Below are 21,153 nucleotides of genomic sequence, written 5' to 3' on the forward strand. Positions count from 1 at the left end.
TGTCTGAGATTAAATGACTGGACTAGTCAAACAGATTATTCTTCTGTACCAACACTAAGTGGGAAATATACTTATCCTAAGTTCCAAACTGAGCTAAACATACGTACACAATGCACGATTTTGTAAAACCTATTTATTATTAACTCACAGCTTGATAATATCTGTTATTTTAATGCAACAGATTTTAGGTTATTTAAGATGAAGAATAAGGAGAGAAATGGTGCATTTTCATTCTTTACACATTCCAATCGTCTCTCTTTCAAATATAGTTCTGTCAGTTTTCAAAACACATTCAGATTTAGTATTGGCTAGCTGCAAGACTGGAAAGTGTCTGAATTTTGGCCTTGGCTAAATCTTCTGAAACAACTTGCACCATGTGTTCTGTAGTTTTCTTCAAATTGTTTGCAGTCTGTATAACATCATCCAAAGTGGAACTTAATATCTGTTAAGGGGGGGAAAAAACCTCTTGTAATTAACATCACTGATTGGACTAGGGGAGAAAAGTTCACTTGTTTCATTGTAAGGAAAATGTTCAAAGATTTCTCCATTTCCTTTTCTGTAGATACAAGGCTCCCCACATACCTTTGAATGTGTCTCCTTGATGTGCCTGTTTCTCAGACCACATACTGGCCTTCCATAAATATTCCTACTAGTGAGGTATTGTGGTGAAAGGATAATAGTATCATGCATCCTTGAGTAGCGAGTTTCGGGAATATGTAGATTTTGTCTAGAGCGTAAGAAATCACAGGGATATCATATTGATACACAAAAATACATTCTATGCTTAACAGCTAGTGTCTGCTTGCTAGTTCTAAATTAATTATATTACTACTAAGCCCACAAGGGCACCACAAAAGGCTGAATTCAAAAATTACATTTTTTGTTGTGATCTTAAAAGTATTGGCATGCATTGCTGCAAATAAAACAAACTTGCCCATGAAAATTACAGTTATAAGCTAGGGTTATAAGAACTTGGTTTTAAAACTGATGATGCATGTTACCTGTCACATAGCCTTTCTATAAACTCTTCTGGTTGTTTCTTTGTATATATCCTTTGAAGGTTGATGCTTTGCTTCTGCGAACTAGCTAAAAATATTTTTAAAAAATATTTTAAAGAAATGCAATTAAACAAGTTCACTACATTACCTGCTCCCTGCTCCAGCCTACTATTAAGCATTGATGATTAAATGCTTCAACCACAAGTATAACTGCTCTTTTATTTTTAATTAACACCTTAGAAAAGGAGTCACACAGGGTGTGACAAGCTTCTAAGGCCATTAAGGCCATTTTCTATATGCAAAAAGCAGGATGTGAAGGGGCTCCACTGAGTATCACAGTTTTTTCTTTTGTTTAAAAAACTATCTGAGATTATGTGTATTGTGTTTTTCCCTTTCAAGAAAGAAATGTTTTTGGTATTAGTTTATGCTTAATCATTAACTGTACGGTAAATCAAGATTTACCACTCTTACACTCATCACTTTCCTTACTATAACTCTTTCTTTGACTGCCTTTCCAGTCTCTTTGAGAGAAGTCTGTTGAAATAAAAAGAAGTCAAAAGAAAGTAAAACAGCAACTTAGCCCATAGTCAGTCTGCGTTTTTGTACATAGCTTAAGTGTTCTGAAGACTTTTGTGGAAACTACCAAAAATTGGTATTTTCTCTTCCAGAGGAAAACTGCAAATTTTGAGTGATTCAGACTGTTATGTAGTTATGCAAAAATCGTGATTTGTATATTTTTGCATTGTGTGTAATCTGCATTCTCATGCAGATTAATTTGATTGTACAGCTGATTTAGGCTTGCTGTTCTTGATTCAGCAAGTGGAATGGGCACAGAAGTATGAACTTTGGTGTCTTCAGCTAAATTCGTATAAAGATCAAAATTGTGTGTTAATTATATCCAGAATTATCCATATACTATACAAAAGAATACCTTACAAAAATTATTCTACCTTCATTTTGTTCTTGTAGACCCATTGTCCATGATCCATGACTTTTAATACTCTTTTCCAGACATACTTCACTGCTTGAACTGTCTACTAGGTGTGAGAACGAAGTGTCTTCGGTGTCACTACCTAACACCGCACCCCAAGTTAAACAAACATGTTAATACATATGTAATATATTGGCCTTAGAAATGTAAGGCTTGCTTGACTTTGTTAAAATCTGTGATGACTGCTACCATGTCAGTTAAGTCTCTTGGAACAACTGAAACACTAACGTATGTATAAAATTATTGTATATTCATGGAACTTGCACCTTCCCTTTCACCCACAAACAGTCCCAAGGAAGCTTACAAGGCACAATAAAAAATGGTGTCAAACTAACTGTAAAAGCATGGAGGTTTAACAGCAACAACAACAGATTTAAAGCAGCAGCAAAAACAATTTAGAGGATCATAAATGTGCACAAATACCTCAAAGACTACGTTTCCCCATATGAACTGACTCAGACCCTGCAATCATCTGAGGCCCTTCTTTGTGAGCCTCCTCCACGGGCCTTATCTGTGGTAGCACCCTGTTTGTGGAATGCTCTCCCCAGGGAGACTTGTCTGGTGCCTTCATTATGTATCTTTAGGAGCCAGGCAAAAGCATTCTGCTTCTATGGGGAGAATCCCATAAGATGGTACTACTGTAGAAAAGGCTTTTTGGTTGCCACCTGCCTAACTTCAGAAGTGCGGTACACATGCAGATTCACCTCTGATAAAGGTATTGATGGCTGGATTTAAATGAAAAAAGGTGACCCTTTAGATACCATGGCCCTTTGCCATTTAGGGTTCTAACTGAGCTAGGAGGGGAAAGTTACAGATAGGTAGCCGTGTTGGTCTGCCATAGTCAAAACAAAAAAAATCCTTCCAGTAGCACCTTAAAGACCAACTAAGTTAGTTCTTGGTATGAGCTTTCGTGTGCATGCACACTTCTTCAGATACACTGAAGAAGTGTATCTGAAGAAGTGTGCATGCACACGAAAGCTCATACCAAGAACTAACTTAGTTGGTCTTTAAGGTGCTACTGGAAGGATTTTTTTTTTGTTTTGACTAGGAGGGGAAAGTCAGTCAAGGTCTTCTAATGCTAGAGTAATAGCGGTCCGTACCAGTCAGTCATCAGAACCAGCTGAAGCATTAATTGAGCCCTATGTTACTAAGAGGGCGTGGGTTGCGCTGTGGGTTAAACCACAGAGCCTAGGACTTGCCGATCAGAAGGTTGGCAGTTCGAATCCCCGCGACGGGGTGAGCGCCTGTTGCTCGGTCCCTGCTCCTGCCAACCTAGCAGTTCAAAAGCACGTCAAAGTGCAAGCAGATAAATAGGTACCGCTCCGGTGGGAAGGTAAACGGTGTTTCCGTGTGCTGCTCTGGTTCGCCAGAAGTGGCTTAGTCATGCTGGCCACATGACCCGGAAGCTGTCTGTGGACAAACGCCGGCTCCCTCGGCCAGTAAAGTGAGATGAGCGCCGCAACCCCAGAGTCAGTCACGACTGGAACTAACGGTCAGGGGTCCCTTTACCTTTATGTTACTAAGAATCCCATAACTTTTTAGTGCTATACTTCCAGTTGGCCAACCAAGGAAGCTCACTATTGAAGTTTAAAATGCATCTAGCTGAACATGTGGTTTCCTTTGCCTGAATGAGATGGTTGCTTTTGATTGGGACCATGGAAGTGCACAGGTGCGTTGCCCTGATAATTTTTTTATTTATAAATACTTACATATACTTTAAGATGTACAGTGGTACCTCAGGTTAAGAACTTAATTTGTTCCAGAGGTCCGTTCTTAACCTGAAACAGTTCTTAACCTGAAGCATGCTTTTGCTAATGGGGCCTCCTGTTGCTGCTGCACCGCTGGTGCGCGATTTCCGTTCTTATCCTGGGGAAAAGTTCTTAACCTGGAGCAACCACTTCCTGGTTAGCAGAGTTTGTGACCCGAAGCTTCTGTAACCTGTAGCGTCTTTAACCCAAGGTACCACTGTATGCATATGTACACACACACACACACACACACACACGTCTGACAGTACTCATTGATACGGGGGCACTAGCGCATCTTTTTTTGCTGCCTATAGCAGCTGTTTTTTGCTGGAAACTACAGAACTTGCAGTTTCCTTTTCCCTGTTCTAGCACCATTGTATCTCCCAAAAATCTGCTTCTGAGGATCTAGCCCTCCAGATCAGTTTTTTTTGGGGGGGGTGGGGGGGAGCTGCGACAAGGAAGCAGAAGCCCAGTCTTGCTATATTCAATCACACCCATTGACTTTAACTGACATCAGATTATTGTAATGTTTACTAGAGATGCTTAGTAGTTCACACTTAAATTCCAAATAATGTGAGGCCTTTTGTTAATATTACCAAAACTTAAGTACCTGATAAATCTAAATCCATCGCTTTTCCTTCTAAGAAGATAGAGTACCTTTCACAGTCTGGCTTTTCTTTTATTTTCCTGTGTTCCATTTTTTTATTTCTATGTTGGAAAGAGATAACACAGGAGAGAGGCTTAATTATACGTTAACAATCAGCACAGAGGTTCTTAACATTGCAGACTTCTACTCGTCTACTCAAAATTAAATCCTACTGAATTCAGTGGAACTTAGTCCCATGTAAATGGGTTTAGGATTGCACCCTATGAGAAATATCAGGGATTTGTGCCTCAACATGGTGATAGTGCACATTTGGTTTGTGTAGAGTTTAGGTTTAGCAGTGTACATACTAACCTGCTGGAAGAACAGGGACAAACCTGTCTCCTTGATAACTGTATTTTCAGTCTAGGATGTATAATAATATGATCCTTTGCAGGATTCCTCAACTCATCAAGAAACCTGTGATCTGAAGGATAAGTTAAGCTTCCTATGAAAAAAATGTATATCAGAAAAAAATGGATTAGTGGGTGATATCTATTAGAATTATTTTGCTGGTTTTTAAAAACTTATATACTTCTGCTGATTTATCTTTCTGTACCTCGTTCTTTCAATATAGTCGCGTTGGATTCTTGATTGCTGGTATGATATTGATTGGCTGGGGGTGGAGATCTCATTTCCCAATAGCTTAAATTACTTATGGGGTAAAAAATAAAATATGAGCACAATGCATGTCAGAGAAAGGATCAGCACAATATAAAGGACATAACAATGTCACCCTTGCTTCCATAATTCTGTAATCACATTTGAAGCATGAGCCCCAGAAGCATGAGCCCTTTTGCAAGCCAGCACTGTTGCGTCAAAAGACCCCCTCACAAAAACATGTTATTGAGGCGCCAATTCCAGATGCTCCTCAAAACACTATTAATCATTCCCAGTTATCAAAGCTTTAAAGAAACGTGAAACTGCACATAAGCAATGCAACAGTATAAACCTGGATCATGTATATTTTTTAAACCCATAATTTAATAATTCTCTACCACATCTTCCCTTAGTTTTCTCTTCTACTAAACTAAAAAGCTCTAAAACATTTTAGTCTTTCCTAGTAGGGATGGTGCTCCATTTTGTTTAGGGAAATTGCAGCTGATGTGCGTTTTCTTTTTGAAGTTTCTTTTTCTTATGTCCTTTTTTATTATGGTATCTGGTCGGAGTCTGAGAAAACATTTGTTTGGCTTCTTTGAGCCAAAGTGTATTTCTGTAACACCAAGGCTGGATTTGCTATGTTGTGTGTTTTAGATGTGCTAATCTGTAAATGTTAATATCTGTATACAAGTCTGCAAAATCCTACAAGTAATTTGTGATGTGGTGATTAGCTGTTACTTGCAAATTATTGTTTCCACTAGCATGACATTGCAGATCAGGTGCTTCAGGAAAGACCATAGATAAACACTAAGTTCTGCAAACTTTTTCTTGGCTGTTTCAAATTAAAATTCAATTGCTCTATGTGGGGAATAACTGCAGTCAACATTATTCAGATCATTGGCATTGGTTGCTAGCAACTATTGGGAACTGAGAGGTTTTAATTTGATGGTGGCTGAGATTGTGACAGTAGCACAAATGCTGACATCTTTCAATAGAGCCTTTAATTTTTACAGCTTTAATTAGACAGATGGACTATAAAGTCTACCCCTGCACAAAAACAGGCAATTAGTGACGTGAAAAAATGTATATTTTTATTTGAAAATAGGAGATTGTGTTGAATAAGACTTGTTTTGGTTATGAGTGAGAAGTGACAAAGAGGGAAGGAGAGAGGTTAGAATAAGAAGGGGTGGTGCAAAATTGGTGGTGCCAAAGGAGCCTACTGACACTCAGTGGCCCAAGGGCACACAACCTGAAGCTGGCCTTGTTGCTAATCATACAGTGCAAATGTGTTATAGTTGGTATAGTTGAGAGAGTATATTTTGGAACCTCTGAGATTAAAACTTACCCATCTGTGTTTTCTTGATCACTGTAATCATTTTGATTTCCTCTGCCTATAAGTGGTTTGTGGAATTGTAGCCCTCCAGCCTTTTTAATGGGTGAAAAGGAGCAGTGCTGCTATATTACAAAACAAAAGGACTCTTATTACTTACATCGTCAACACCTGCTGCATTAATGCACATTGTTCCTCGTACATTTATTTGAATGACAGCAATTGAATAGTCTTATGATGTTAGCCTAGTCAACAGTAATTAATTAGAACCATCTTAGTTTTATCAAGCTGATAAAACAATAAATTAATAATCAGATTGACTTACATGAGTAGCTTGCTTATTTGCTGGAAGTCCTGATTTTTCCAGAGGATTCACTATATCTTCACAAGAATGTTTAGTTTGCAGCTCTAGCTGGCTAAGGGGAAAGCAAAATTCTGTTTTATTAAATGTGTCTTTAATAATAACACCTTGTAATTTTGATATTTTAAGAAACATTTAAAAACAGGTTATAAATTCACTAAACAACTGTTTGCAGATCTGAGGGAGGCACAGAATGAATTGGTGCAAATGGGAAGAATAAATTTACATTCTGTGGGTGAGATCCAACATAGTGAGCGGGTATCTGTTTGTGCAAGTCTTCTTCTACAGACATCCCCCATGCAAACAAGTTTTCAAAATATGCTCCAGAGGGGATGTGAGTTGGAACTGGAGGAAGAAGAAGAGAATCCAAAAGTCTGATTGCACAAGCAAACAGACATAATTGGATACTGTCCTGTGTGTTGCCCTATTCGTCTTCAAGTCCGTATTTCACATTTCTAAAGCTTTTTTCAATATGCAGCCGTTTCAATGGATGTTGCTTTATAACGAGCCTTTTAACACTAATTCTAGGCACGTTTACATGGAAATGTTTAAGTCAACTCAGCTGGAAAGGTCTACACTCCAAAGAAATGCACAACCAGCTCTATGAACCCAAGAGAGGTTGAATGTATGTTTCTGAAAAAGAGCCCTCAATGCTGCATAGTAAACCACTTAGAAAAAAAGGTGAGTTTCATACAAAACAACTTATGATATGGCATGGAGCTGATTGTTTTACATTGCATATATATTTCAGTCTTTATTATTATTCCAATCACAGATCAGCCACTAAATTACAATCAAACAAATAGAATTTTACAGTTTACAGGCCAGCAAAAGAATATTTGCATAGGTTGTGTGTGTGTGTGTGTGTGTTGTCGCACATTCAGTCATACTAGAATGAATTGTTGAGTACTATTGTGGCTGGTAAGGTGCTTTAATCATCTAGTTTCTACTAATACATGCTGATGCACAGAGCTTTCCCACTTTGGTAGCAATACCATTAGTGGAGGAATATGTTAAAATTATAGGATCTGCTTGGGAATATAGGTAGAATAGTCAAATATAATGTTTGCATATATGTAAACACTTGGCCATACCTAAGGTAGTTCTTTGGACCTTAGTCAAAACATTTATATTTGGCCTGTCAGATACCAATGGCCAAAATCATGGGCTCATGCACACACCTTTACTTCCAGTTTATAGTTTAATGCTCACTATATTTTGCTGTGAGATCTGAGTTGCCAAGCTATGGATAGTGCTTGTCTTCCAAACCAGAACTGTAAAACCAATTTCCAAACATGGGTTGGCGAGAGCAAGCACTAACCATAGCATACAAATTCATGAGAAAGAGCATGAAAGAATTTGATGTTTTGTGCCTTCTAGGCCATGATTTGGAGATATGCTGAACTGAGCAAATAGTTAACACATTATGACCCATTTAATAGTCAACTTCTATGGCTAACACTTACTTCTGATGAAAGGGATGATGTTGGTTAGATTGCTGATACATTCTCTGTGGAATCATCTCCATAGGCTGACTTTGATTGTCTCCATACTTTTTATTCTTAGCAATACTCACGCCAGAAGCAGTCTTTTGTGGGGACTCACTAATGTTTGAAATCGCTGGACTCTATGAAAGAACCACATGGGGAAATGGATATTATGACCTACTGAAGAACTTGCTACATTCACAGCAATTTCACAATGTTGGAGAGTTCTGCATATATATATATATATATATATATATATATACACACACACACACACACACACACACACACACACACACACATATGTGTGTGTGTATATACACACACACACACACACACATATATATATATATATGTACCATTTTCATCTGCAAAACCCACTTTGCATGCCAACCAAAAGATCTGAATAACTTAAAAAATATTGTAATTTTCACTCCTGTTAATTAAGGAGATTCAAGATGACCTTAGCAGGGTGAAGAACTGGGCCCAAACTAACAAAATGAATTACAATAGATACAAATATAAGGTTCTACACTTAGATAGGAAGAACCAACTGTACAAATATAAGATGGAGGACACCTAGATTGCCAGTAGTACATGTGAAAAGGACCTAGGGGTCTTAGTAGACCACAAGCTTAACACAACTCAACTGTGTAAGGCAACAGCAAAAAAAGCTAATGCTATTCTAGGCTGCATCAACAGAAGTATACTGTCCTGATCAAGGTAAGTCATAGTCCTGCTCTAGTCTGCCTTGGCCAGACCACTCCTGGAATACTGTGTCCAGTTCTGGGCATCACAATTTAATAAGGATATTGACAAGGTGGAATGTGTGCAGAAGAGGGTAATATTTCAATACAATTTAGCAACAATCATCCCAAGGAGCACAATTTGATATATACATATCTGGAAGAGGTCCAAAGGCCTGCTGTTAGCTTAAAGCTAAATTGCATGATCCTGTGGAGGAGACAGAAAGTCAGAAGGTCTAAACCTGAAAACTTTCAAAACCTGAAAATCCAGTGAAATGGGACTGGTGAATTAGAGGGGTGTGGCACTATGACAGTATTGCTACATTTTGAGTGCATGTATTTCCACTCTACTATTACATTAATTCAATTATGCAATCTCAGTAAAGATAATGTGATATACAACAATATGCTTTGTTCTTTATTGGGACTTAATGGTTTACCTCAGAACGACTTGAATAGAGAGAAGCAGATTCACAGGGTGTGTATGATGGTGATGTTACAAAAGCAGAGGAACGTGGGCTGCAGGCAGTCTTATCGATTTTCTCTTTAATATCTTCAAGCAGCATCCCAAGCTTAAATATTTCCCCCTCTACTTTTCTAAATCCAAATAATATAAGATACAAAGTTACATTATAATATTGATACATGCTTCTTGTTCTTATCATTATAGTACTAGAAATACAATGGGCTAGGTAAGGAAATGAAATGTCAAAAATCACATTATTTAAAAGGCCTTATCCGACACTGCAGCTCCACTGGCACAATGGATTTCTGCGCATGTTGCAGAACTTTCTCTTCCTCTCCTGACCCTTCCAGCCTCCTGCATGCCCTCACAATTGGCTCAGGAGGGTTGGGGAAGTCCCATTGTACCAGCAGAATCCCACTGGCACAGCACAGGATGCAACCCACAGTGTTTAACATGCACTTAGTATGGTGAAGTTTGAACTTCAAAATAAGGATTGCAATCATGAAAAATGTGAGTGCTGCTAGCCACATGACACACCCCAAAGCAAAACTGCAATGCAGGAGGACTACCAGAGATAAAGAATTCTTCCACATCTTAATATTGGATGCAGATAGAAAAGGGCTCTTGTTATTAATAATGTCATGTGCAGGGAAGCTGCATGTAGTGACACACATCAGACATAGTTACACATTGAGAGGTGAATGGGAAGGAGCACAACTATTTAGCCTTCACTCCTCTGAATAATGTCGTATTTCCATGTACAGGATCCTGCACAGACTTTCCTGCAAATTCCTTGTCCCATTTGGATGGATCACTTGTTCGTTTTACTCCCAGCTTGCCTTACTCAGAAAACCCTAGCGGTATCAATAGTGAGTTAATGGATGTTGCTTTCCTCCCTACCACTTCATAGAGTAATCCAATGCCAGTTTGTATGTTTGGAATTGCTGTTTCATATTTGCAAGACTCTTAATATACATGGAGGACAAACAATGGGGGGAGCCATGCAAGGAGGGCCATGGTTCAGTGGTAGAATACAGGCTTTGCATGCAAAAGTTCCTAGGTTCAATCCCCAGCATCTCCCATGTGAAACCCTGGAAAGCTGCTGCTATTATATGTAGATAATATTGAGTTAGAGATGGACCAATGGTCTGACTCAGTACAGTATAAGATAGCTTCCTTAAGTCCTGTTCCAAAACCCACATTTATTGTAACACTTGTGGCAGGCATTTTTAAGGGTGAACTGAAAGGAAAGAGGTGCACTCTGTTTTCACTATGACTGGGCTTATTTCTTCTATCAGCCTGGGAGGTATTTGCAGGAGACAATTGGTGGGTGACCAAAAGTAAAGTAATTTTTGATGTGCGTCCCAATAATTTTTTAACATAAGCAAGGTTGTGAATGTAAGATTTTTTAAAACTGTTACATTGTTAGTGTACTATTGTTTTTAAAAAAATACTTGACCTGTTAGGATCAAACTCTCCGACGCTCATTGATGGGTACATGGGATGTTGGTGCCGAAATGTACAGTGTTTCTCCTTCGTGGCTAAATAATTCCATTCCAGCTTGTCTAGTTGCTCCTTTAAAAGCCTTAAAAGCTTCACAAACAAAATTTGTAACCTTGGTGTTATTTGACAGTTTTTCTATAGATTAGTACGTAATTAAAATATTCTGTGCTGTCCTTAAACATGCCTTCAAACATAACAAGATAAACATAACATGAATAGCTAAAGTAGTTTACACCAGTCTTTTAAAACATTTCTTATATTTAACTGAATGCCTGTTTTGTCAATATGTTGCACTCAAACAATACTGCTCTACCAAGAACTCTATATGTCTGTGCAGGTGGCATTCTGGCATACTTCAGTGGAAGAGTACACACGAAGAAATATGCAAATGTAGCTGCCTACTCTGCAGAAGTGAATGAGGTGCCGCTTTGGGGTATACAATCTATGTAAGTATCATTACTTATTATGTTGAAATAGTTTTTGTAAATTTATTTTAAGCCACCCAGAGATTTATTTTGCAGTAGGCAACTAAGAAATTTGATTAATCTTAATCTAAGGGTGCTTTACATCTGTGGCCTGCAGGGTATACTTAAACAAATGCCTTCACTCCCCTTCAGGAAAATCTCCCAGTTAATTCTGAAGGTAATTTAGGAATTAAGGTAATTGAAGGAATTTATTCAAATTATAATTGCCGTTATATCAAGACCTGTGGTCATAAAACTGCTCCATTAAGACTGCAGTCCTAAACAGCAGTGGTGGCTAATCAGTGCCCTTTCATATGTTGGAATTCATCTCTCAGCAAGACCAATGGTCAGGGATGATGGAAGCTATAAACCAACAATATCTGGAGGGCCATAGGTAAACCACCTCTCCTGTACAAACTTGTATAGAGAGTATGATATTACAACTTCATATGATTCTGAGATGATGAAAATGATTTATTATTAAGCACAGATTAAGGTAACTGAACTTAGTTCCTATTTAAATCTATGAGATGTAAGTCGTGACTCACCTGTCTCACTTATTTCAATGGAAACTAATTTTAACTGATTTAAGCAGCAATTTTTATACTTCGTTCTGAGTATAAGATGTAGAGAATAGTGCTGCTATTCTAGATTTTATACATTTTATTTTTACATATAGCTTTTCAAAAACAGTTTTAAAATGTAACAATTTTGTTTTCAAACACAAAAAAGGTATTCACCTGATGGCGTTCTTCCACTGGGAATACATCCTGTGTAAGACAGTTAGAAAATGTTTCCACCTTTAAGAAAAAGGGATGCATTTCATTTAAGCTTTCAGGTGGAGTATTAAGAAAAACAAGGTGTTTGTTTCAAATATATATTGTATTTAAAATAGAACTATTTGTATTACTTTTGATTTTAGCTCTTTTGACTGTTCCTTTAACATCTGAAAAAGCTTTTCTTCTTCTGTAACGTTTTGCAACAGAGGTTGATTCCCAGATGACTGTCTTGCTGCATCAGCTGAGGGTAATGATGAGATCATTCTTTGCGACTGCAGTTCTACAGAACAATATGACAAAAGTGGTAATGTGATCTGTATGCTATTTCCTTCATATAGTGTACAACAGTAAACAGGCAGAACAGTGGTGGCTTAAGCTGAGGCCCTTCAGATGCGCTCCAGTTCCCGTCAGCTTAGTCCAATGGTCAGGGAGTTGTAGTTAAACAACTTCTGGAGGGCTATACAAGTAAAATAATAATTGTATTCTAAGTATTTGAATAGTCCACTTGAACTACCTGAGAAAGGTGATTGGGAGAAACCCACCATGGGCTTCACAGGGACTGTTACAGGTAGAACTGTAGACATTTCTGTAGTTATTCCAGGACTTTCTGATTTAATGCCAGGACTTGGTCTATTTTGATCTGAGCAAGGAGGTATCTGTTAAAATATACAAAAACTCATTGTGAAGTACAAAATCAGCACCCACAATAAAACCATTCACTTGCCTTTCTCTTTATGATACCCCACCCCTACCCCAAGCATCCACAGGCACAAATAATAAATTGGTAAAATTAGGCAAGCGATATCCAAACACCAGTACATTTTAATTTATTTAAAAGATGTATATACCACTCTTCAATGGAACTTTCAGGGTTTACACAAACAAGGTAAAATACAAAGCAAATTGATTAGACATCTTAGGTCATTGAAGTTGGGTGGTGGAAAGGAGGAGTCGTCACTAGGGTTGTTCATACATAGACATGGACTAGGGTTACTGTTTATACTAAAGGGAGATGGGAAAGGTTTCTCTCAATATTTTACTCTGTACCTAAAAAATTGTACCTATGCTCTCTACCTTGTACCTAAGAAGGCTATATTCTCTGTATTTTGGAAGTAAATTCCTGAGCTAATTTTACTCCTGCAAAAGAGGCCTCCCGCTTTAGGAATGCAAGATAAGAAACACACACAAAGAAGACAGTGAGCCAGAAATAACCAGACCTGTAAAAGAGGCCTCTCGCTTTCTATTTTTAGGAATGCACGATAGCAAAGGAGACAGGACGCTTAGCTAAAATAGGGGCTAGCTTAGAGGGCTAGCAATAATAGACATGCCATTCTATATTAAGAAATAAGTTGAAAACTTTCCAGTTGATTGGGGAAGTTTTTCTTCGAGGGCGTTTGAAGAGGAGGGAGGGAGCTTTCTCAAGGTATAAGAATGTTTGCTGCCCGTTTTTCTGGGCAGCCAGTTTTCAGAACTGATTCTGCTGGCTGTCACTGTGCACAGATAATAAACTGCTTTCCTCCAAAGAAAGGATCTTTCCTGGAGCTTTTTTTCGCTCTCTCTCTGGATCTGGGGACGCGGGCCAACGATTCCCTGGCATGGAATAGGCTCAGCCTACAATACCAGCTATACCCAAGGAAAATTAGCTTGTTCCAGTGCATCTGCTCTAGGAAGAGTGAGCACACTATATTCCATAAAATACTGAAGCAGAGAGATAAATAAACCACAGTATGAAAGTATGCATATTTATTTATCAAGAACTGCATTCTGTTTGACTACAAGAAAACCTCTAAGTGGTTTATAAAATATAAAATAAAGCATTAAAATTCTGTATAAAAAGCAAGTAATATATAAAAAGATTTAAATCAATAGTAGCTAAAAAGAGATAAAACACATGTGATTTCTACATGTCTGGGCAGCCTTGCACATGTTTTAAACAGACACTGAAAAGAATACAGAATGTGCTTGCATTATACAATGCACAGCATACTAAAGCTGCATAAACAAAACATTTGTATTCAGAAAAAATATATTAATATTTTGTAGCAAGAAAAGATATTAAGAAAAACCGACTTCATGTTATAGGAGACTTACCTTTGTATTAAATCTTAGATGATCAATATGATTCTGAGCTTCAGCTTGTTTTGTCAGTAGCTATTATTTCAACAGATATAAAAAAGAGAAAACAATAAACATATATTGTATATGGAAAGCAAAAATAGCAATTGACTGTGAGCAATACTTTTCCCATAGCCAAGGTCATTCATTAATGTTCTAGCTGCTTAGGAAAAATCTATATTCAAATAGAGCAAGCGCTGTAAAGAAAACAAAAAATTGGCCAGGAAAATCCTGATAGAGAAGCTAGGCTCAGGAGATACTGGATGCTATTACACTGGGAGATGATTGCTGGATATAATGGGAACTCTGGAAAAAGTGGCTAATGGTGATAATGCATCTGAAAGGGGGAAAATATAGATTTTGGGCTAGGAAGTAGTGCTATGAGCAAAGGATAAGGTTAGGGTAGAAAATGTAGTCTGGGAACCAAGCTGGTGCTTGGGCTCATCATCATTAATAATAATAATAATAATAATAATAATAATAATAATAATAATAAATCACCTTTTCCCATAATGAGAGTATATAGGCAGATTACAACTAAAATAGAAACTACTAAAAACATATAAAAATCAATAATTTAACAACAGGAGTAGAATTAAAATATATACATATAAAAGATCACATACAGATGGTTACATGAAAGGGGCTTATGCTAATGAAGAGGAAATATCTTATTGCTATAATTTCTTCAGTGCCAATATTAACAAGGCAGTATACATAATCAAAATGATATACAATACTATGCAAGAAATAGATATAATCAAGTTTCAATAAGTTTTTCTTACATAGGAGTAGATAATGTGTATACCACCATCTAAAAAGATAACAAATGTTTTTCTGGATATATTACCCTTGGAAAGCTCACTGCAGGACGGTTAGACTGGAGATAATGGCTTGGATCTTAACAACTGCCATTATCATCCTTTCCAATATAAAGGTAAAGGGTAAAGGTACCCCTTACCATTAGGTCCAGTCGTGGCCGACTCTGGGGTTGCAGCACTCATCTCGCTTTACTGGCCGAGGGAGCCAGCGTACAGCTTCCAGGCCATGTGGCCAGCATGACTAAGCCACTTCTGGCGAACCAGAGCAGCGCACGGAAACGCTGTTTACCTTCCCGCCGAAGCAGTACCTATTTATCTACTTGCACTTTGACGTGCTTTCGAACTGCTAGGTTGGCAGGAGCAGGGGCTGAGCAACGGGCGCTCACCCCGTCACGGGGATTTGAACTGCCAACCTTCTGATCAGCAAGTCCTAGGCTCTGTGGTTTAACCCACAGTGCCACCCGCATCCCTCCTTTCCAATATAGTCCCCTGAAATTCCAAAAAACTGGTCAGGGAACCTTTGGAACTGTACGGGGCATGGCACATTGAGTGGGGAACCAGCAGAAATCATGGAATGACCCTTTTATGGGTAGAAGTGCTTCCTATTTGCAGTAGGTCTCCTTTCAATCCCAGCCCACATGTAAATTCTTCAGCACAAATGTAAAGTATTAGACTGCACTCTTCACTTTGCACTCCGGCTAATATTTATTCTTTTACCTTTAACTCTCACTATGCTCATAGGGTTTACTCATTAGAATAAGCATGCTTAGGGTTGCCTCCAAAGATTAGAGGAGTCTCCCTGGTTTTTGGTTTTACATTTAACAAAAAAATAAAAGGTAGGCATTCAGCTTATGGACTAGTTTGCTGTAAGCTCATGGTTAGTGAGGAGAGAGTGAGTCCTAGTTTGGATGAAATGCTAAGAAATCAGTGTGGCAGCAAAACGCCAGCAAAGGAGCTGCTAAGTTCTTTCTAAGAATTCATCCATTTGCATGGTCCCACTAAGTCAAAGTTTAGTGTGTTGCACAAACCAGTGTCTAGAGACACACAGAAATCTGTGGCTGGCTGAGTTGTTACAGGCGTAATAAATACACCCAAGATTGTGCATGGCTATCAATGGCAATTCCAATTATGTGCAATATCACCTTTTATCTACCTCTAGTTGTTGGTCTAGTTCAGGTGTGCTAATTTCCTTTTCTTCATTCTTGGTTGCAACAGAGTCCAAAGAATTCATTGCTTCTAAAACATCTTTCACAACTTCTGATTTACCAAGCAAATTTGGGGTGTGTGTGGTCTTTTTAGGTATAGGGCATGAGTTGCTATTTTTTCCTTTAGGTATTTTGACCTTTGGAGCAACCTTAGAAAAATCAGGAAGCTGATAATGAACCTGACGTTGACCATTTTTGAGATTATGTGAAGTTGTTGCCAGAAAATATTTGTGCTCTTGGTACACATCTTTAGGGGTTGAGAAATAATGGAAGTCTTCATTAATTGCATGTTCTTTCTCAGTTACAAGTTGAAGATTATCTTCTTTACAATATTTTCTGTCACAAGTGGGATTCACACTTTTATCCATTACAAACTCCTTAACTTCAGTCAAATCCCAATTTTTGTCAACTGATTCGAATTTTACTTCTCTTTCTGAATTACAGCATTCGAGATTTTTTCCTTCTTCCTTTGGTAAAGCTATTGTACTTTCTGAAATCTTGATTTTATTTAGGATAGTTTCATCAAAACTTTCAGTAAATGATATCTCTGGGAGAGTCTCAGAATCAATCAATTGGCACAAATTTGATAGTTCCTCTTGGGGGAAATGGCGTAAAAGGACATCTGAAATGTTTGAGTTGGATAGATGTTGATTTCTTCCTAAACTGTTAACATCCCAAGCATGTAACTCCTTCTCTGTTGCCTTGGGAGATTCCATGTCATTTCCCCTTTGCAATGTTGCCAGATTTATTTTTGTTTCAGGCAGTTGTGCTTTGCAGTCTGATTTTTCTTTTGAATGACAGCTCATGTGAGAAGGTGTCAAGGTGAAAAGATGCTGAGATCCATCTTCTACACAAGTGGAATTTTCTAGGCTTTGTGAATCACACTTGTGTTGATATGTATTTTGTAGATCTCCATCATAAGGCAGATCTTCTTGCTCATCATCGGTATTGTCTTCAAGGTAAAGCATATCAAATACTATATTATTGGCTTAGCCTTCATACAGTTAGCCTGTTCTTACCTACAATACCTGCTCATATTCTGAGCATATTCAATATGACTTTCACTGAACGTCAGCTTTCAAATTCTGAAAGATTTGAGAGAACATGCATATTAGCTGAACTAAATAAAACAGTACAATAAACTTGTAAGTCTTCCTTTTCCCTACTCTAAAACTTTCTGGAGTCCATTTTACATATAGTACTCCTTATAATTATTGCAATTAAAATATTTGGGGTTGCCTAAGGATCTAACCTAGGATGAAGGAAAATTATCTCCACAATCAATAGTGCCAGTTAACTGCAGCTTAACTAAGGCTGCTGCTATTCCCAAGGTGTTGGCAATGTGGAGCAAAAATCAGTTCCCTTATCCACATGAATGTAGGGCTGCCCTGTTATAAGCTCCTTTTGGGGTGAAGTCTTGGTAATTATTTAGTCCCAGAAACCTCCCTACATTTCAAAAATATGCATGTTTTGCTGAACTACACCTCCACTCTTTGAAATTTATCAGTGGCTCATGAACACTGAGTTATGGATGCATAACCAAACAAATAGTACTTCAACACTGGAATGAAAAGTTGCTGCCTTCCATACAGCTATGGATTAACAATGTACAAGCCCTGTCCTTATTTGAGACAGCAAGGTTTCAATGTTAACATTAAAAAGGGAAATAAGAGAGAACATCTGGTGATATTTTATCAAGACAATCCTATATACTGTTGTCTGAGGTAAATCCACTGAAATTAAAAAATTGGATTATTATTTTTTTGTCCCAGGCACTTTTTTCAAACAGAAAACTCTGACTAACCTGCATCACCAGATAAAATTTTATTAGCTCAAAATTTTACATTAACTGGACAAAAGAGCACTCTTTATGTAAACCTGAATGGCTTTTCTTGGGATATCTGTAGATCTAGTTCTGTGTATATTCTAAAATGAAAAGTGCATTTGAAGTATAATTTTACTCCTCACCCCCAGAGATCTGGCTTTGGGTTAGTTTACATGAACTAGCCATTTCTTAGTTTCTATATATGCAAACCAACACATTTTGCTTGGCTACCAAAGTAGCTCGGAACATCAAGCATTTGTCAAATGCTGGACAACTTTGCTAGAGTCTAAACTGCTTTGGGGTCTAAGTTACAGCTTGTTATATACCCTCTGGCAAATGCATGTAAACAGGCAAACAGAATTCAAATTACTACACCTTAAATATTTATTTCATGCCTGCCCCCCGCATCTTTCAATACACACATCCTGCTCATTTCCCATCAAATCTATAAAACAGAAACAGTACATGTACTTGTACAGAAAATATTAATAGTTAAATTGACAATGCTCCCTTATACTTACACATCACAGGCAAATGTCTGGCTAATTTCCTAGGCAACCAGTATAATAGCAAAATTCTTGGAACATTTTCTGTTGCCTACTACCAAACAGTTAAGACTCAGACACAGCAATGCTTTTTCATAGTGGATATATTTAATTACATAAGCTGTAACCTTATATTGAGCCTAGCAAACTGGAGTAGCACAGTATCTTTATAAAGGCAACAAGACACCTTGCTATTTATTATTCTGGTTTCATCCTGCTATTGTTCAGTGGGATCACAAAGGGATCACAAGCCATCATTTTCCAGTCCTGGGTGGGAATGTCAGAATGAGCCTAGTCTCACTTAACAACTAACTTTTGTTTTCATTGGGACCTATGAAGGAGTATTTCGAATGGGTATTGGATTTCTTCTGAAGCCTTTAATGTCTTAAATCTGTTTATTCCACCTACACAGTGGAGACTTTTAATTATTTATATGGGAAGGTCCATGCAAGTTAATTATTTACTATTATCATGGCCATCATCTGTTACTGCTTCTTAAGATCAAAAGCAAATATTTGCATCCTGAAATCTTTATAAATTATCTAGACAGGCAATCTCTAGGAATGTTTCACATTAGCATGGCTAAGAGGGAGTTGCAAAGGGAGGAGGAGACCGCTGTGCATTCATTTGAAAATCCTCAAAGTATTTTCCATAATTACTTTGTTTTGTATTCTAGTCCATTATTATCTTCTTATGAGGAGTCCCTTTACACATGGAAGCTCAGCTTTTTAAGCACTAGGAATTAAAAATGTCAGTGACATAGTTTAGGAAAGCAGAAGGAGGAAACACAGGCATCCTGATTCAGCACCTGTGGAGATGCAAGCAGAGGCTTGTTCTGCAGTATCCTGTGTAAGGTATGCATGACAGAGTCAGACTGCTCTATTCCACTTGCTTATAAAAAAAAGAATATTTTTCCTAATACTCTTAGTACTGTACATGATTATTTATTGAATTTATATCCAAATAGCTCAAAGTGGTGATGGTTTTTCTTTCTTCCAATTTATCCCTGCAACAACCCTGTTAGACTGAGAGAATGTGACTGGCCCAAGGTCACACAGTGGTTTCATGGCTGAGCAGGTATTTGAACTCAAGCTCTAGTCTGTTTATACACTTGTAAGATAAACTATGGCTGATATAAGTAAACTAGCATCCAAAGCATAACACGCCTTGTACCTCTTCATATATATATTTCCAGATGCAGCCTTGCTGCTAGACAATATCAAGCTTCCTTGATGCACAAGGTAAACATGCTTTCTGATGAGCACATCCAATGTGCTGAGTGAGAATGATGGGTGTGTTCCCATCTCCAACCCTTCCTGTATGAATGTATTAGGCTTTATTGCCAAAGGCTTGAGGCAGGTAACTATAATTATTTTATACTGTCCCTCCCTTTCCCTGGCAGTAGAGAATGTATAATGTTCCTTAGCCTACTTCACATGGTAAAGGGCAAATGTATTTTTACTGCATATAGGGAGACTCTTCAAAGGCAGCTTGACCCAATATTAGGCGTTTGGTGATTCATAAGGGGCCATCAGTTTCTTGGTGCATACGCAACAGGAAATTCTTCCCACCAGGAAGGATGAACTAATCATCTATAGATTATTACTTGTCTTTTGCAACAACGTTAAAGTCAATCCTATTTATTATGGTTTGCGTTTTTGTGGACTGCAGTCCACACCTCATCAGATAAATAAAAAAACTTTCCATTTCCCTCTTACTTCACTGTTTACAAACCCCAACATCATGTGCACCATTGCAACAAGAAAAGTGCCGGTACTCAAATAGTGATTAGTGTTTGGGGCAGCAAAACAAAAACCGCTCGCTGCCTCAGCGTGTAACCGAGATGGACACTTTATGCATCCGATGAAGTTTATGGTAATAAATCTGTTAAAGTCTTTAAGGTGCCACAAGACACCTCCTTGTTTTTTGCTCAGGGCTTTACGATAGCTTTCCCGGTCACCGTATGTATACGGTGTCTGGTTTTACACAAAAGATAGTTTTTATTCCGGAATGAAATAATCCGGAATAAAGAGTTGTCCTTTCGCAAACCTATGTACACCAGTAAAGCATCGAATGCACTTTAGAGGGCGGGATAATCACACTACGTGGTCTTCTGTGTCCACACTAAATAAACACTCTCGTTATGGCAACAAATACTCAACTGCTCCAGCGCAAACCCCCCTTTCTCGAAGACAAAGTACCTTCTGCTCGCTCTCAATACTGTAACTACTTTCCTTCAAATCAAATCCCGACCTAAGCGACTGTCAGCTTTTAAACCAATGAAAAGTGGAGCAGGCCGAGGCGAAGGGGGGGAAACCCCCCCGCCCCGCCTCACTCGCCTTCTCATTGGCCAATGCGAAAGATGCGGGCGGCGGCAGTTGAAAGATTACACCGTTTAAACGGGAGGAAAGGACATCTCGGTACAGCGCATGCGCTCGCGGGCGGCAGTTTTTCCCTCCCACCCCTTTTCCCGTCACTCAACCAAGCAGGCAAAAGCATGATGGGGGTTGGTTGGGGCGGGGCGAA

At 38.2% G+C, this 21,153-nt stretch overlaps 1 protein-coding gene across 9 annotated transcripts; it reads right to left on the minus strand.

Moving 5' to 3' along the window:
- Positions 1-116: 116 nt before the first annotated feature.
- AKNAD1 (AKNA domain containing 1) lies at positions 117-21,022 on the minus strand. Of its 9 annotated transcripts, none has more exons than XM_081914818.1 (19): positions 20,790-21,020; positions 16,206-17,342; positions 14,208-14,267; positions 12,631-12,772; positions 12,248-12,396; positions 12,078-12,137; positions 10,830-10,963; positions 9,345-9,501; positions 8,138-8,298; positions 6,636-6,726; positions 6,326-6,432; positions 4,940-5,034; positions 4,696-4,828; positions 4,348-4,445; positions 1,949-2,071; positions 1,461-1,532; positions 1,002-1,086; positions 583-727; positions 117-442 (listed from the first exon to the last, which is right to left on the minus strand). In XM_081914818.1, the coding sequence occupies exons 2-19, from the start codon at positions 17,223-17,225 to the stop codon at positions 299-301; spliced, it is 2,976 nt and encodes a 991-aa protein (XP_081770944.1). In that variant the 5' UTR covers positions 17,226-17,342; positions 20,790-21,020; the 3' UTR covers positions 117-298. The 9 variants fall into 9 exon arrangements, with proteins under 9 accessions (XP_081770944.1, XP_081770946.1, XP_081770945.1 ...); XM_081914820.1 differs by having other exon boundaries at positions 1,488-1,532; positions 6,326-6,435; XM_081914819.1 differs by having other exon boundaries at positions 1,470-1,532; positions 6,326-6,435.
- Between the last annotated feature and the right edge of the window lie 131 nt (positions 21,023-21,153).

The sequence above is a fragment of the Podarcis melisellensis genome (genome assembly GCF_964234715.1).
Source record: "Podarcis melisellensis genome assembly, chromosome: 6".
In the NCBI taxonomy this organism is placed as follows: domain Eukaryota; kingdom Metazoa; phylum Chordata; class Lepidosauria; order Squamata; family Lacertidae; genus Podarcis; species Podarcis melisellensis.